Raw genomic sequence first — 14,672 nt, forward strand, 5'->3', positions numbered from 1 at the left:
CACACAGTGCCATGGCTACGGGTGAAGGGGACCGCGCGATGACATGATTCGAGGTGGAGGGAGCGCGACGGCGTGTTGTCCGTGAGAGGAGTGATAGCCCGTGGTTTGAGGGAGGGGTGCGAGTCCGTTCGTTCGCGAGTAGGCAGGCTGCTGCTTGGGGCGGCCCAGATGTTTCGAGACGTCGAGACGGTGTGAGAGAGAGGGGGTCCATGCGGGAACGCGTGCGACGGGCCTCACTGACTATCATTTTCGGGTGTCTCTGTGGTACGGTGGTGGGTGTCCAGGCGCCAGAGGTAAGTGGGGACGAAGGGGCGTGCGGTCGAGTTCCCGCGAATGACAGTAGCACACCGTGTAGAGACTAGCGAAGATGGAGACACACTGAGGAGGTGTTTTCGGGTGTTGTCCCAGGCTGTGGGTGGGGAGAGGAGGAACGATTAGTACGGGCTGAATGCGCCTGACGTCCGGTGCCGGTCTGGCACGGAGTGTCGACGTGTTGCGTGTGGCGGCGGCGCACGTTTCGGGAGGGTGTCAATGAAGGTCTGGGTTCCGTGGAGACGCGGGGGAGACGTGCGTCGCTGTGTGTCAGTTTGTCGGTCTACCGCGGCGTGGGTTCACTTGCACAGAAAAAGGAGGTAGGAGCGGAATAGAGAAGGTGTTTGTGTTTCGACGGGGCCGCCACACAGTGCCATGGCTACGGGTGAAGGGGACCGCGCGATGACATGATTCGAGGTGGAGGGAGCGCGACGGCGTGTTGTCCGTGAGAGGAGTGATAGCCCGTGGTTTGAGGGAGGGGTGCGAGTCCGTTCGTTCGCGAGTAGGCAGGCTGCTGCTTGGGGCGGCCCAGATGTTTCGAGACGTCGAGACGGTGTGAGAGAGAGGGGGTCCATGCGGGAACGCGTGCGACGGGCCTCACTGACTATCATTTTCGGGTGTCTCTGTGGTACGGTGGTGGGTGTCCAGGCGCCAGAGGTAAGTGGGGACGAAGGGGCGTGCGGTCGAGTTCCCGCGAATGACAGTAGCACATCGTGTAGAGACTAGCGAAGATGGAGACACACTGAGGAGGTGTTTTCGGGTGTTGTCCCAGGCTGTGGGTGGGGAGAGGAGGAACGATTAGTACGGGCTGAATGCGCCTGACGTCCGGTGCCGGTCTGGCACGGAGTGTCGACGTGTTGCGTGTGGCGGCGGCGCACGTTTCGGGAGGGTGTCAATGAAGGTCTGGGTTCCGTGGAGACGCGGGGGAGACGTGCGTCGCTGTGTGTCAGTTTGTCGGTCTACCGCGGCGTGGGTTCACTTGCACAGAAAAAGGAGGTAGGAGCGGAATAGAGAAGGTGTTTGTTTGTGTTTCGACGGGGCCGCCACACAGTGCCATGGCTACGGGTGAAGGGGACCGCGCGATGACATGATTCGAGGTGGAGGGAGCGCGACGGCGTGTTGTCCGTGAGAGGAGTGATAGCCCGTGGTTTGAGGGAGGGGTGCGAGTCCGTTCGTTCGCGAGTAGGCAGGCTGCTGCTTGGGGCGGCCCAGATGTTTCGAGACGTCGAGACGGTGTGAGAGAGAGGGGGTCCATGCGGGAACGCGTGCGACGGGCCTCACTGACTATCATTTTCGGGTGTCTCTGTGGTACGGTGGTGGGTGTCCAGGCGCCAGAGGTAAGTGGGGACGAAGGGGCGTGCGGTCGAGTTCCCGCGAATGACAGTAGCACACCGTGTAGAGACTAGCGAAGATGGAGACACACTGAGGAGGTGTTTTCGGGTGTTGTCCCAGGCTGTGGGTGGGGAGAGGAGGAACGATTAGTACGGGCTGAATGCGCCTGATGTCCGGTGCCGGTCTGGCACGGAGTGTCGACGTGTCGGGTGTGACGGCGCCACAAGGTCCGGGCGTTGTGTGGTATGCGCCTCGTCGCGTACATGCGCGGATCGATAAGAGGTTTTTGGTTGTGTGTCGTTGTGGAGTCTGTCTGCGAGATTGTTGGAGGTTTTGTTCAGGCCCTGGAGGTAAGAGAGCAAAAGGACCCGGCAGCGTGTGGTGTGTCTCGTGGCAACTGCGGCACCACGTAGAGACTACTGCTGATGGGGTCACCGCGATGAGGTGTAGTTAGCTGGCGGCGGAGGCACTGTGCGGGCGGGACGACCATGTTTGATTTGCGGCACAGGTGCTCCCCGAGGTCGGACGTCAATCGGGCACGATCTGTCGACGTGTTGCGTTTGGTGGCGCCACAGCTGTCAGGAGGTTGTAACAGTCTGGGGTACGTTGTAAGATATTATCGCTGTATAGCCTGCCGCAGGCTGTGTCAATGTCCAGTGCTTTCACGCCGTGGCAACGGCTGTACAGGAAGGGAATATAAGGGAGAGGGATGTAGCATCTTTTATCTTTGGAGGCGAATACGACCCCGTGGAGAAAGGACCACTTGTTCCCGCACCTCGATGACGTGTTGTCGGTATCCTTCAGAGAGTGAGTGTCCGGCGTGGGATGCGTGGGCCAATCCAGTTGCGGAAGCGAACGATCCGAGTTCACTCGTTTCGGAATACGCCGCTTGTGGCGTGTGGCGGCCCCACACGGTGCTGCCTTTTTCCCGTATGAGTCTCGTCGCGTACCTGCGCGGACAGGTGAGCGGTTATTGGTTGTGTGTCGTTGTGCAGTCTGTCTGCGACATTGTTGGGCGTTTTCTTCAGGCGGCGGAGGTAAGGGAAGAAACGGACGCGCGGGCGTGTTCTCTTCTTCGCGACACCTCCCGGCCACGTAGAGACTACTACTGTTGGGGTCACCGCGATGAGGTGTTGATAGCTGGCAGTGGAGGCACTGTGAGGGCGGCGTGTGCATGTCCCGTTTGCGACGCGGTCGCCAGCCAGAGGTCCGACATCACTCTGGCACGAATTGTCGACGTGTTGCGGTTGGCGGCGCCACAGGTCCCCGGTGGGATGAGGTCGTGGGGGGTGGTGGATGGAGGGGCGAGTGAGAAGTGGTTCGCTGTGTGTGATTGGCAGGTGGTTTTCCGGCGTGGCTGCTCGTTGACAGGAAGCGACAGTGAGCGAGAATGAGAGAGCGGGTTTCGTGTTTCGACTCGGACGTCAGGCCATGCAGAGACTACACGTGATGGAGGTTACGTGTTGAGGGTTTGTCGGCTCGCGTCGGAAGCGGTGTGTGGGCGGTGTAGCGATGTCTAGGTTCCGCCGCAGGTGACAGGCAGAGGTCCGACGTCGCTCTGGCACGAATTGTCGACGTGTTGGGTGTGGCGGCGCCACATGGTCCGGCCGTTGTATGGTATGCGACTCGTCGAGTGCATGCGCGGATGGGTGAGAGGTTACTGGTTGTGTGTCGTTATGCAGTCTGTCTGGGAGATGGTCGGGCGTATTGCCCAGGCGCGGGAGGTAAGAGAGCAAAAGGACCCGGGGACGTGTGGTGTGTCTCGTGGCAACTGCGGCACCACGTAGAGACTACTGCTGATGGGGTCACCGCGATGAGGTGTAGTTAGCTGGCGGCGGAGGCACTGTGTGGGCGGGACGACCATGTTTGATTTGCGGCACAGGTGCTCCCCGAGGTCCGACATCACTCGGGCATGAATTGTCGACGTGGTGCGTTTGGTGGCGCCACAGCTGTCAGGAGGTTGTAACAGTCTGGGGTACGTTGTAAGATATTATCGCTGTATAGCCTGCCGCAGGCTGTGTCAATGTCCAGTGCTTTCACGCCGTGGCAACCGCTGTACAGGAAGGGAATATAAGGGAGAGGGATGTAGCATCTTTTATCTTTGGAGGCGAATACGACCGCGTGGAGAAACGACAACTTGTTCCCGCACCTCGATGACGTATTGTCGGTGTCCTTCAGAGAGTGAGTGTCCGGCGTGGGATGCGTGGGCCAATCCAGTTGCGGAAGCGAACGATCCGAGTTCACTCGTTTCGGAATACGCCGCTTGTGGCGTGTGGCGGCCCCACACGGTCCTGCCTTTTTCCCGTATGAGTCTCGTCGCGTACCTGCGCGGACGGGTGAGCGGTTATTGGTTGTGTGTCGTTGTGCAGTCTGTCTCCGATATTGTTGGGTGTATTCTTCAGGCGGAGGAGGTAAGAGAACAAACGGGCGCGCGGGCGTGTTCTGCGTTTCGAGACAACTGCTGCACCGCATAGAGACCACTGCTGATGGGATCACCGCGATGAGGTGTTGTTAGCTGGCAGCGGAGGCACTGTGCGACCGGCATGTCATTGTTACGTTAGCGGCGCAGGTGCTCGCCAGAGGACTGACGGCACCCTGGCACGATTTGTCGACGTGTGGGGTGTGGCGGCGCCACATGAGCTTCCCGTAGTATGGTATGCGATTCGTCGAGTGCATGCGCGGATGGGTGAGACGTTATTGGTGGTATTGTTATGCAGTCTGGCTGGGCGATGATCGAGCGTTTTGTTCAGGTCCGGATGGTAAGAGACGAAAAGGTTTCGGGGGCGTTTTCTGTGTCTCGAGGCAGGTGCCGCACCACGTAGAGACTACTGCTGATGGGGTCACCGCGATGAGGTGTAGTTAGCTGGCGGCGGAGGCACTGTGCGGGCGGAACGACCACGTTTCATTTGCGGTACTAGTGCTTCCCGAGGTCCGACATCACTCGGGCACGATCTGTCGACGTGTTGCGTTTGGTGGCGCCACAGCTGTCAGGAGGTTGTAACAGTCTGGGGTACGTTGTAAGATATTATCGCTGTATAGCCTGCCGCAGGCTGTGTCAATGTCCAGTGCTTTCACGCCGTGGCAACGGCTGTACAGGAAGGGAATATAAGGGAGAGGGATGTAGCATCTTTTATCTTTGGAGGCGAATACGACCCCGTGGAGAAACGACAACTTGTTCCCGCACCTCGATGACGTGTTGTCGGTATCCTTCAGAGAGTGAGTGTCCGGCGTGGGATGCGTGGGCCAATCGAGTTGCGGAAGCGAACGATCCGAGTTCACTCGTTTCGGAATACGCCGCTTGTGGCGTGTGTTGGCCCCACACGGTCCTGCCTTTTTCCCGTATGCGTCTCGTCGTGTACCTGCGCGGACGGGTGAGAGGTGATTGGGTGCGTGTCGTAGTGCAGCCTGTCTGCGAGCTTTTTGGGCGTGTTCTTCAGGCGGCGGAGGAAACAGAAGAATCGGACGTCCGAGCGTCTTGTGTGTCTCGGGGTAACTGCAGCACCACGTAGAGACTACCTCTGATGGGGTCACCGGGATGAGGTGTTATTAGCTGGCGGCGGAGGCCCTGTGCGGGCGGAACGAGCATGTTTGATTTGCGGCACAGGTGCTTCGCGAGGGCCGACATCACTCGTGCACCATCTGTCGACGTGCTGCGTTTGGCGACGCCACAGCTTGCGGGGTGGGATGAGGGCGTAGGGGGTGGTGGATGGAGGGGCGAGTGAGAAGTGGTTCGCTGTGTGTGATTGGCAGGTGGTTTTCCGGCGTGGCTGCTCGTTGACAGGAAGGGAAAGTGAGCGCGAATGAGAGAGCGGGTTTCGTGTTTCGACTCGGACGTCAGGCCATGCAGAGACTACACGTGGTGGAGGTTACGTGTTGAGGGTTTGTCGGCTCGCGTCGGAAGCGGTGTGTGGGCGGTGTAGCGATGTCTAGGTTCCGTCGCCGGTGACAGGCAGAGGTCCGACGTCGCTCTGGCACGAATTGTCGACGTGTTGGGTGTGGCGGCGCCACATGGGTCGGCTGGTACGTCGAAGGAGAGTCGTCGAGCGCATGCCCGGATGGGTGAGAGGTTACTAGTTTTGTGTCGATATGCAGTCTCTCTGGGAGATGGTCGTCTGTGTGGGAGATGGTCGGGCGCTTTTTTCAGGTCCTGATGGTAAGAGCAGAAAAGGGTGCGGGGGCGTGTGGTGTGTCTCGAGGCAAGTGCCGCACCACGTAGAGACTACTGCTGATGGGGTCACCGCGATGAGGTGTAGTTAGCTGGCGGCGGAGGCACTGTGTGGGCGGAACGACCATGCTTGATTTGCGGCACAGGTTCTCCCCGAGGTCCGACATCACTCGGGCACGCTCTGTCGACGTGTTGCGTTTGGTGGCGCCACAGCTGTCAGGAGGTTGTAACAGTCTGGGGTACGTTGTAAGATATTATCGCTGTATAGCCTGCCGCAGGCTGTGTCAATGTCCAGTGCTTTCACGCCGTGGCAACGGCTGTACAGGAAGGGAATATAAGGGAGAGGGATGTAGCATCTTTTATCTTTGGAGGCGAATACGACCCCGTGGAGAAACGACAACTTGTTCCCGCACCTCGATGACGTGTTGTCGGTATCCTTCAGAGAGTGAGTGTCCGGCGTGGGATGCGTGGGCCAATCGAGTTGCGGAAGCGAACGATCCGAGTTCACTCGTTTCGGAATACGCCGCTTGTGGCGTGTGGTGGCCCCACAAGGTCCTGCCATTTTCCCGTTTGAGTCTCGTTGCGTACCTGCGCGGATGGGTGAGCGGTTATTGATTGTGTATCGTTGTGCAGTCGGTCTGCGAGAGTTTTGGCTGTATTCGTCAGGCGTCGGAGGTAAGGGAAGAAACGGACGCGCGGGCGTGTTCTGCGTTTCGAGACAACTGCCGCACCACGTAGAGATTACTGCTGATGGAGTCACCGCGACGAGGTGTAGTTAGCTGGAGGCGGAGGCACTGTGGGACCGGCATGTCCATGTTATATGTGCGTCACAGGTGGTCTCCAGAGGTCCGTCGGCACTCTGGCACGAATTGTCGACGTTTGGGGTGTGGCGCCCCCTCATGGGTCGACTGGTACGCGGAAGGGGAGTCGTCGGCTGCATGCGTGGATGTCTGAGACGTTGTTGACTGTGTGTCGTGGTGCAGTCTCTCTGCGAGATTGTTGGGTGTTTTGTTCAGGCCTTGAATGTAAGAGAAGAAGAAATTCCGGGGGCGTGTTCTGTGCCTTGGTGCAACTGCCGCACCACGTAGTGTCGGGACTACTGCTGATGGGGTCACCGCGATGAGGTGTTGTTAGCAGGCGGCGGAGACACTGTGCGACTGGCATGTCATTGTTACGTTAGCGGCACAGGTGCTCGCCAGCGGTCCGACGGCACTCTGGCACGAATTGTCGACGTCTTGCGTGTGGCACCGCCACAGATGTGGAGAGGTAACAGTCTGGGGAACAATTTGGGATAATCTCGCTGCGTCGCCTGCTGCACTCTGTCTCATTGCCTGGTAGATTCTTGCTGTGGCAACGGCTGTACAGGAAGGGAATATAAGGGAGAGGGATGTAGCATCTTTTATCTTTGGAGGCGAATACGACCCCGTGGAGAAACGACAACTTGTTCCCGCACCTCGATGACGTGTTGTCGGTATCCTTCAGAGAGTGAGTGTCCGGCGTGGGATGCGTGGGCCAATCCAGTTGCGGAAGCGAACGATCCGAGTTCACTCGTTTCGGAATACGCCGCTTGTGGCGTGTGGTGGCCCCACACGGTCCTGCCTTTTTCCCGTATGAGTCTCGTCGCGTACCTGCGCGGATGGGTGAGCGGTTATTGGTTGTGTGTCGTTGTGCAGTCTGTCTGCGACATTGTTGGGTGTATTCTTCAGGCGTGGGAGGAAAGAGAAGAAACGGACGCGCGGGCCTGTTCTCTATTTCGAGACACCTCCCGGGCCACGTAGAGACTACTACTGATGGGGTCACCGCGATGAGGTGTTGATAGCTGGCACTGGAGGCCCTGTGCCGGCGGCATGTCCATGTTGTGTTTGTGGCGCGGGCACCAACCAGAGGTCGGACATCACTCTGGCACGAAGTGCCGACGTGTTGCGTGTGGCGGCGCCGCAGGTTGCGGGCTGGGATGAGGGGGTGGGGGTGGTGGTTGGAGGGGCGGGTGAGAAGTGGTTCGCTGTGTGTGATTGGCAGGTGGTTTTCCGGCGTGGCTGCTCGTTGACAGGAAGCGACAATGAGCGAGAATGAGAGAGCGGGTTTCGTATTTCGACTCGGACGCCAGGCCATGCAGAGACTACACGTGATGGAGGTTACGTGTTGAGGGTTTGTCGGCTCGCGTCGGAAGCGGTGTGTGGGCGGTGTAGCGATGTCTAGGTTCCGTCGCCGGTGACAGGCAGAGGTCCGACGTCGCTCTGGCACGAATTGTCGACGTGTTGGGTGTGGTCGCGCCACATGTTCCGGCGTTGTATGGTATGCGACTCGTCGAGTGCATGCGCTATGGATGAGAGGTTATTAGTTTTGTGTCGTCGTGTAGTCTGTCTGGGAGATGGTCGGGCGTATTGCCCAGGCGCGGGAGGTAAGAGAGCAAAAGGACCCGGGGGCGTGTGGTGTGTCTCGTGGCGTCTGCTGCACCACGTAGCATAGAGACTAGTGCTGATTGGGTCATCGCAATGAGGTGTAGTTAGCTGGCGGCGGACGCGCTGTGCGGGTGACATGTCCACGTTCCATTTGCGGCGCGGCCGCCAGCCATTGGTCGGACATCACTCTGGCAGGAACGGACGACGTGTTGCGTTCGGGGGCGCCACACGTCGGGATTGTCTGGTTGTCTGGCGGACATGGAGGAACGGGTGAGACATGATTCGCTGTATGCATTTGTTTTGGGCCTTCGCGGCTTGGCTGCATATGTACAGGACGGGGACCTTATGGAGACTAGAAATGGTGCTTTGCGCTTCATCGGGGGCATTACATCATGCAGAGTGCAGGTGGTGAACGCTACGGGATGACGTGTTTCCGACACGCGTCAGAGGCTGCGTGTCTGTCCTGCGATGCGCAATAACCTTTACCGATGTCTGATATCCATGCTCATTCGTTCCCGAATTCGCTACTTGCTGTTCGTGGCGGTGCCACATGTTGCGGTATGGTGTGACAGTAATCGGCTACCGACAATACACGGAGAAATACCAGGATGTTGCGAGGTCGCGAAATTGGTGTGCTGCGCAGCCCTGGCGTAGTTGAGGCTAACTGTTCACTGTCTTGCACTTCGTAATGAACAAGTCACATGCAGAAATTTTCAAGGTCTGCTTTCAAAGCCACCTTTGTTCGATTCATGGATCGTTATTTCTTCATCGATATTCGGATGTATAGTCCGTAGGCTTTTCTAGTCTCATTCGCAGTTTGCCATTCTGTGCATGCGCGGTTTCAACAAATGGTGGCACACACGAAACGGTGAGGAATCAGGATTCGTCGCGGGTGTGGTTGAGATGACAACTCCCATTAGCCGCCTGCTCCAAGCCTTTTCCCGCACGCGGAGTTCGTCATTCGCTGTTGTGAGGATTCTCTGTGTCTCATGAATTTTCTCAGTAGGACGTTCTTGTCCAGACAAGCCGGTGTCGTTCGTGCCTGCGCTTTTACCTACCGACCCGTCGAGCGTTGGCATAGCTAGGGAGTGTTATGCACCGGGCCTGTTCACTGCTGCATGCAGAAGGTTAAGCCGACATGCTGTTCCCAGGTTTTTTTTCTGCGTCCGACGTGTTCGCTGGGCCGGTGTGTGAATAAATATTCGCGGCGATATGTCCACCATAATGAAGAAGATAGAAACATCATCTGTGACCGTGCCCTCGTGGCGACTGACTATAATTTGTATGGTGCCAGGCGCGTCGGATGGGGTTGTCGAACCGTAGCTTGTGCTCCATCACGCAGGGGACGCCGGTTACGAGTCGCAATGCGCGCCAGCAGCGTCCGACTGTCTTCACTCGACCATGTGGTCGCCTGTCCGCGTCCGGAAACAGACGGCGGGCAACGGATGGTGGGAGAGACACGGATGTGACAACTATGGTGAAGACTGCTGCGTACCAGGGCGTTCTCTACGAGTACGACGGCGGGAAACGTGATGCGCTAGAGAATCAGAGTATGGCGCTGCCGCGAAGTTGGTGCTGGAATCGCATGGGTGAAGAACATGTGAATAGTAGTCGATGCTCGGCGTTCTTGCGGTTGACAACATCCTGTCGATGACCGGGGGACCACGAACAAGGAGACTCACACATAGGAGCTTGTGGTGCAAAGACTGGAGCACGCCAAGCTATTCTCGGCAAATTACTGGATTGATATGAGTCTGTCATGCATGCCATCGCATGGCGCTGCATTAATTGAAAACCGAGACGGCCGCTGCTGACGAACAAGATATTGGCGGACTGACGGGATGAGCGTGTCAAAAACGAACGTGTGTCACATTTGTGTTCCTTCATGGTCAGTGACTGAGAAGGTGGTGCGCAGAACAGAAGCAGAGAGGTTGGTTTCTGGACAACGAGAAGCCGTGGGGTTGAAAGGAGGACTTGGCATTTTGGTTGCAGACGGAAATGGATTGTTGAGGGTTGTGGCCCACCTGAATGATCTGGGTGTTTGGGACAGTCCGGTGGACCTCGCCTGTTCGCACCCTAGTGTGCAATAGGAGATGTCACCTGTCGGTATGAAATGGCTGAATGGTGTCCACTTTTAGCAATTGGAAGTAAGGCACCGTGGCAGAAACGACAGCGATGGGTGATATCTCCCTTGACACTGGAGCTCGCGCGGTAGCACGAGAAAGGCATGGCGTTTGTGTTTCAGTATGTGGATGGTGGCAGAAGGCGCAGGGCGCTGCTACAGTGCGTGAATGCTCAGTGCGTTGTAGATTGTTGGCGATGGCATGCACCCTGGTGGCGATTTGCACTGTAGACGGTGGCTGGAGACGCGGTTCAGTTTTGAGATCACCTAGTGTCACAACGTTTGAGGATACCATGTACACATGGATATGAATATCAGACGAAAATACTGGCAGCAGACTCCCCAGTGTGGCTGACATTTTCTCTGCTGCAGCTGTTGTAGCGGGCAGACGGTGCATTACCAAGGTCAATTTATGCCACAGGACAAGCTGTTCCAGAGCACAGGGCACACGCCGGCGCCTCTACTGTTTACGTGGGATGCCCTTCTCGTTCAGAAAAGGCAAGAGGCGACCGTCGTCGTTGACCAAATGCAGCGTACGGTTTCACACGTTTCTCCTATGCGATGAGCTCGTTTCTTCATGTCATATGTTTACGTATGTGTCATCTCTATCTCGTGGCAATACCATTGACCAACCAGCAGGTGTGTAGCAGCTTCGTTTGCGATGATTGTTACCGTCGATCGCTGCATCATGTGTGCGTGTCCCACCATGTGCGTTTCCTGGGGTGTGTTTGTGTATCGCATGTTTCCCGTGTGCGGAATCGTTACATCGACAGAGTTTGGGATTCCACTGTTACACACGGTGTAGTGTTACAGGCATCGATGTTTACCGCAGTAAGTTCATTGGATAGCTTCCTGCGCCATATCCGCCGGGGCAGGTTTTGGTTGTGTGTGGGGACTATGTGCGTGGCTAGACAGACGTTGCCGCAAGCAAACGTCAACCATGTGGGTTATGGGACTATTTCACAGGTGCCCGCGTCCAACACGATTGAACCCGTAGTGGTGAGCGGTGTCAAGGTACGTGGCCTGTGGTCCAGCCACCCGACGTCTTGTCTCTCAGAAGGTCTCTCGTACCAGCAGTTCTTCCGTACAAGATAATATACGTCTCATGGTGCCCTAAAGCATCTTTGCCTGTCCTGGCTCAGTCCCGGCACGAGTTGTCCACGGCTTTACACTGGCTCTCACCGTGATAGGCAGCAGTCCGGAGCGTGTGTACCACCGTGGTGAGGAGTGTGGCGGAGGAACCAGGTGAGGTGCGGAGCGTCGGAGCGTCCTGCGCGTATGCAGCGGGGATGGAACCAGACGCAACAGTGCGCCAATAGCAGCAACAGGGCCAAAGTGGGTTTGAAATTTTGCGGTTGCGAAGTGTGTGACTAGATGTGCAAACTCAGCTTGAGCTTGGTCGAACACAAAAATCCATCAGTTCGCTTTGAATCATATTCAGCGTGCGTTAATGATAATGTCGTTGGATGCTGAATGGCAGCATTCCTTGGTTTCGCCCAAAGTGCCATGCGGTGGTGTGGCACATTGGATCGGAGACACGAGGTCGACACGAAATGCTGGGGAAGAAAGTGTTGTTATTGCGGATGACCTCCCGCAGCTGGACGCCTGTGGCGCATGTGTCGTTCTCTCACCTACCACCCGGGAAGGCGTGTGTCAAATGACGGAGGCGAAGGACGCTGGTCGCCACCAAGAAGCGTCTGTGGTGCAGGCCCACGTCGTAGCCGCTGTCGAAGGGGATCTGGAATCTGTTGCAGTTGGGGCCGACGAGCGCTTCATCACCATGAGGGATACGGGATACTCTCTTTAATTTGCTCGCCTATTGAAATTGCCGCGGTAGTGATCAATTCGATTTGGAACAGTAATACGTTAAAAATCGCTTCCAGGTCGTTACAGTAGGCAGCTCTGATACTGTGGGGAAGGGTCATGCAATGCCTACAGTCTAATATGAGTAGATGAGCATCCAGACGCGGAGAGCGCCTCAGCCTTTACGACTGACCAAATACCAAGTGGAGTAAGGGGACTACTGCGCCGCTGCTGCCGTTGGTGTGGAGAACCTTTGCGTGGACAGCGGACGTGCCAACCTCCGCCTCCGTTAAGAGGAATTCTGCTCAGAAGGGCGCAGTTCGTATCTTGCTGCTTCCGCCATCTCAGTACCATGTGGGAAAGGTGGATCTCTCATAACTTTTGGTTATGTGTTCTTACTGCGACTGTTTAGGCACGTGAAGCAACCCCTAAACCCTAAACAAATTTGCTTGTACTTGCAAGCACGAGAAGAGGAGATATCCAGACGGAAAGAGTGGCTGAACCGCTAGGTGAAGCAGCGATTGAGACTGAGCAACGCTTAATGTCTGTCCTGGTGGATTGCCAGTGGCTCATCTTCGTCGCTGACGTCGCTAGCCGGCACTGAACGAAAACATCGAGGAGGAGGACGTGGGGTTGGTCACCATGGAAAATAGGAGGAATTACAGGAAGGTAGATTTACTCTGCATTCTGTCGTGAAGGACAACGTCATAAGAACTGGCATCCTTCGAAAGCATGTGACCGTTTTTATCTCTGGTAGCATTCTGTTTACACATGTCCGCGTAGAATGAAGAAGAAAAAGAAGAGCGCCTTTTATTGCGTGTGTATGGCTGTACAGTAAAACATTTCCCGTATATTTTCTGCTGTGTATGTGAATCTGTTCTTATTTTTGTTCTCTGATGGTCAAAAAAACACAGACTAGTGATACAGCGAGAAAATGCTCTGCTTGGCTGTTAGGGGACGGCCAGTGCACACGTGGCGACTCTCATGTCTGCCCGCGTCGTCGCCCACGTCTGCCGTCTGCCCAAAAGGGAGGAACTGTTATAGGAAAGCGGAAGGCAGTAAAGCGCAAGTCAACAATCTTTAACAGGGTACTGTATGAGTCATTCAGTCTAGTGAATTTCCACAACTGTTTCCAGCTTGTGTCGGCTACTTCACCGACTGCATATACTCGCACACATCTCATATTTCGCGTCAGGAACTTTGTCATAACGCGAACATCTGTAATCACACACGTAGACACCTCAATAGCGCTGTTCACTGCGAAGAAACATGAACGCGGTTATTCTAGGTAGGTGACTTACTTTTTGTGGGCGGTCTCTGGCAGATGATTGCCCAAAGATAGATGCAGTAGCTCGCCTTCAGTGCGTGAGCGCGATTTTTACAAGTGGCTGCTTTTACTTGTGGGGGCCGAATTTTTTGATCCTGTTCGCAGTCCATCAGAAACCGATGTATCCCTGAACAAGACAACTGAGATATCACCAACAAGAAAAACCCGTACGCTAGAGGAGCCACAGCCGGTTGCCAACTGCACTATGCGACGTTTAGGCTGCTTGTCTGCGGGATTCAGGGTTATATGTTGTTTGCAGCAACGAGCATTCACATATAAAGCCAACGCATTGCGGTTTATTCAAGGGTTTACATAACGGTTTAGGTTTTTAGAGAGCTTAGGGTTTTAGGGTTTAGGGTTTTTTTAGGGTTTAGGGTTTCCTTAGGGTTCAGGGTTTTTTTTTTAGGGTTTAGGGTTTTTTAGGGTTTAGGGGTTTAGGGTTAGGGTTTTTAGGGTTTAGGGGTTTAGGGTTTTTAGGGTTTAGGGCGGACAAGTTTTCGCGTTGACAGACGCCAGGAGTTGGACGCAGGAGTGCAGGGTTTGTCGTTGTCTCGGGGCAGTTGCACCTCTTGCCTTTGGTTGACATAAGCTTCGTTTATAGTGCGAGAATGGGCCTGGGCCGCAGCTCATTCGGGCGGAGCTTCTGGTGGGCCGACTGGCAGGAGGCTGCGAATACTGGGGCTTTCGCTGTTTGATGGATTATGACCTTGCTGTGCTGGCTGCAGCCGCATGACACGGCGTGTGTAGTGGCGCACAGAAGACCCTGTAGCTCAGACAGAAAGTGCATCGGGAGGCTTCGGAGGAAACCAGCAGTGAAAGGAGACTGGAGCAGAGGAAGTCAGGGACACTTCGTTGTTCTTGGTGTGGAGGGGCGGCATCTCTTGCAACTGCCCAAACGGGCAGTTGCTGCGGGAAGACTGGGGTAGTGGCACGACATCTGAAAGACATGGACCGGTTTTTATAAGATTCAATGCCACTTGACATATCCTTTCGAGGGGAGGTTCGCTGACAACAGGACAATCCCGTAGGGGGAGCGGCAGAGATGGCAAACGAAGGGACTCACGCCCACTGAAAGGCGTGTCCGCCGACGTCAAGTCTTATTCAGCGCTTCGGAGTATGTTTCGGAAGGCAGCGCTTCGATTTTAGTAAGGTGTGACAGGTTTACAACAGTTCTCGAGAGGTTTGCGAATTTTGATGTGGTGGCCTCTG

General features: G+C 55.9%; 3 protein-coding genes across 3 annotated transcripts; 2 read left to right on the top strand and 1 right to left on the bottom strand.

The window, feature by feature from the left end:
- Positions 1-2,423: 2,423 nt before the first annotated feature.
- Positions 2,424-7,587, top strand: TGME49_220740 (hypothetical protein; the record flags this gene model as incomplete). Its single annotated transcript, XM_018779899.1, has 12 exons — positions 2,424-2,606; positions 2,673-2,913; positions 3,327-3,368; positions 3,823-3,980; positions 4,047-4,055; positions 4,362-4,403; positions 5,082-5,133; positions 5,575-5,703; positions 6,443-6,484; positions 6,826-6,834; positions 7,331-7,449; positions 7,516-7,587. The coding sequence occupies 12 exons, from the start codon at positions 2,424-2,426 to the stop codon at positions 7,585-7,587; spliced, it is 1,098 nt and encodes a 365-aa protein (XP_018634748.1).
- Positions 7,588-9,225: 1,638 nt separating this feature from the next.
- On the bottom strand, positions 9,226-10,380 carry TGME49_220730 (hypothetical protein). Its single transcript, XM_002372041.2, has one exon. It carries the CDS (start codon positions 10,096-10,098, stop codon positions 9,757-9,759), a length of 342 nt encoding a protein of 113 aa, XP_002372082.2. The 5' UTR covers positions 10,099-10,380; the 3' UTR covers positions 9,226-9,756.
- A 926-nt stretch (positions 10,381-11,306) lies between these two features.
- Positions 11,307-12,140, top strand: TGME49_220720 (hypothetical protein; the record flags this gene model as incomplete). Its single annotated transcript, XM_018779898.1, has 1 exon — positions 11,307-12,140. Exon 1 carries the CDS (start codon positions 11,784-11,786, stop codon positions 12,138-12,140), a length of 357 nt encoding a protein of 118 aa, XP_018634749.1. The 5' UTR covers positions 11,307-11,783.
- Between the last annotated feature and the right edge of the window lie 2,532 nt (positions 12,141-14,672).

This window comes from Toxoplasma gondii (genome assembly GCF_000006565.2).
Source record: "Toxoplasma gondii ME49 unplaced genomic scaffold asmbl.49, whole genome shotgun sequence".
Taxonomy (NCBI): domain Eukaryota; phylum Apicomplexa; class Conoidasida; order Eucoccidiorida; family Sarcocystidae; genus Toxoplasma; species Toxoplasma gondii.

Coding starts and splice junctions, on each gene's coding strand:
- TGME49_220730 (XM_002372041.2), bottom strand. CDS start 10,098: ATGAAGGAACACAAATGTGACACACGTTCGTTTTTGACACGCTCATCC.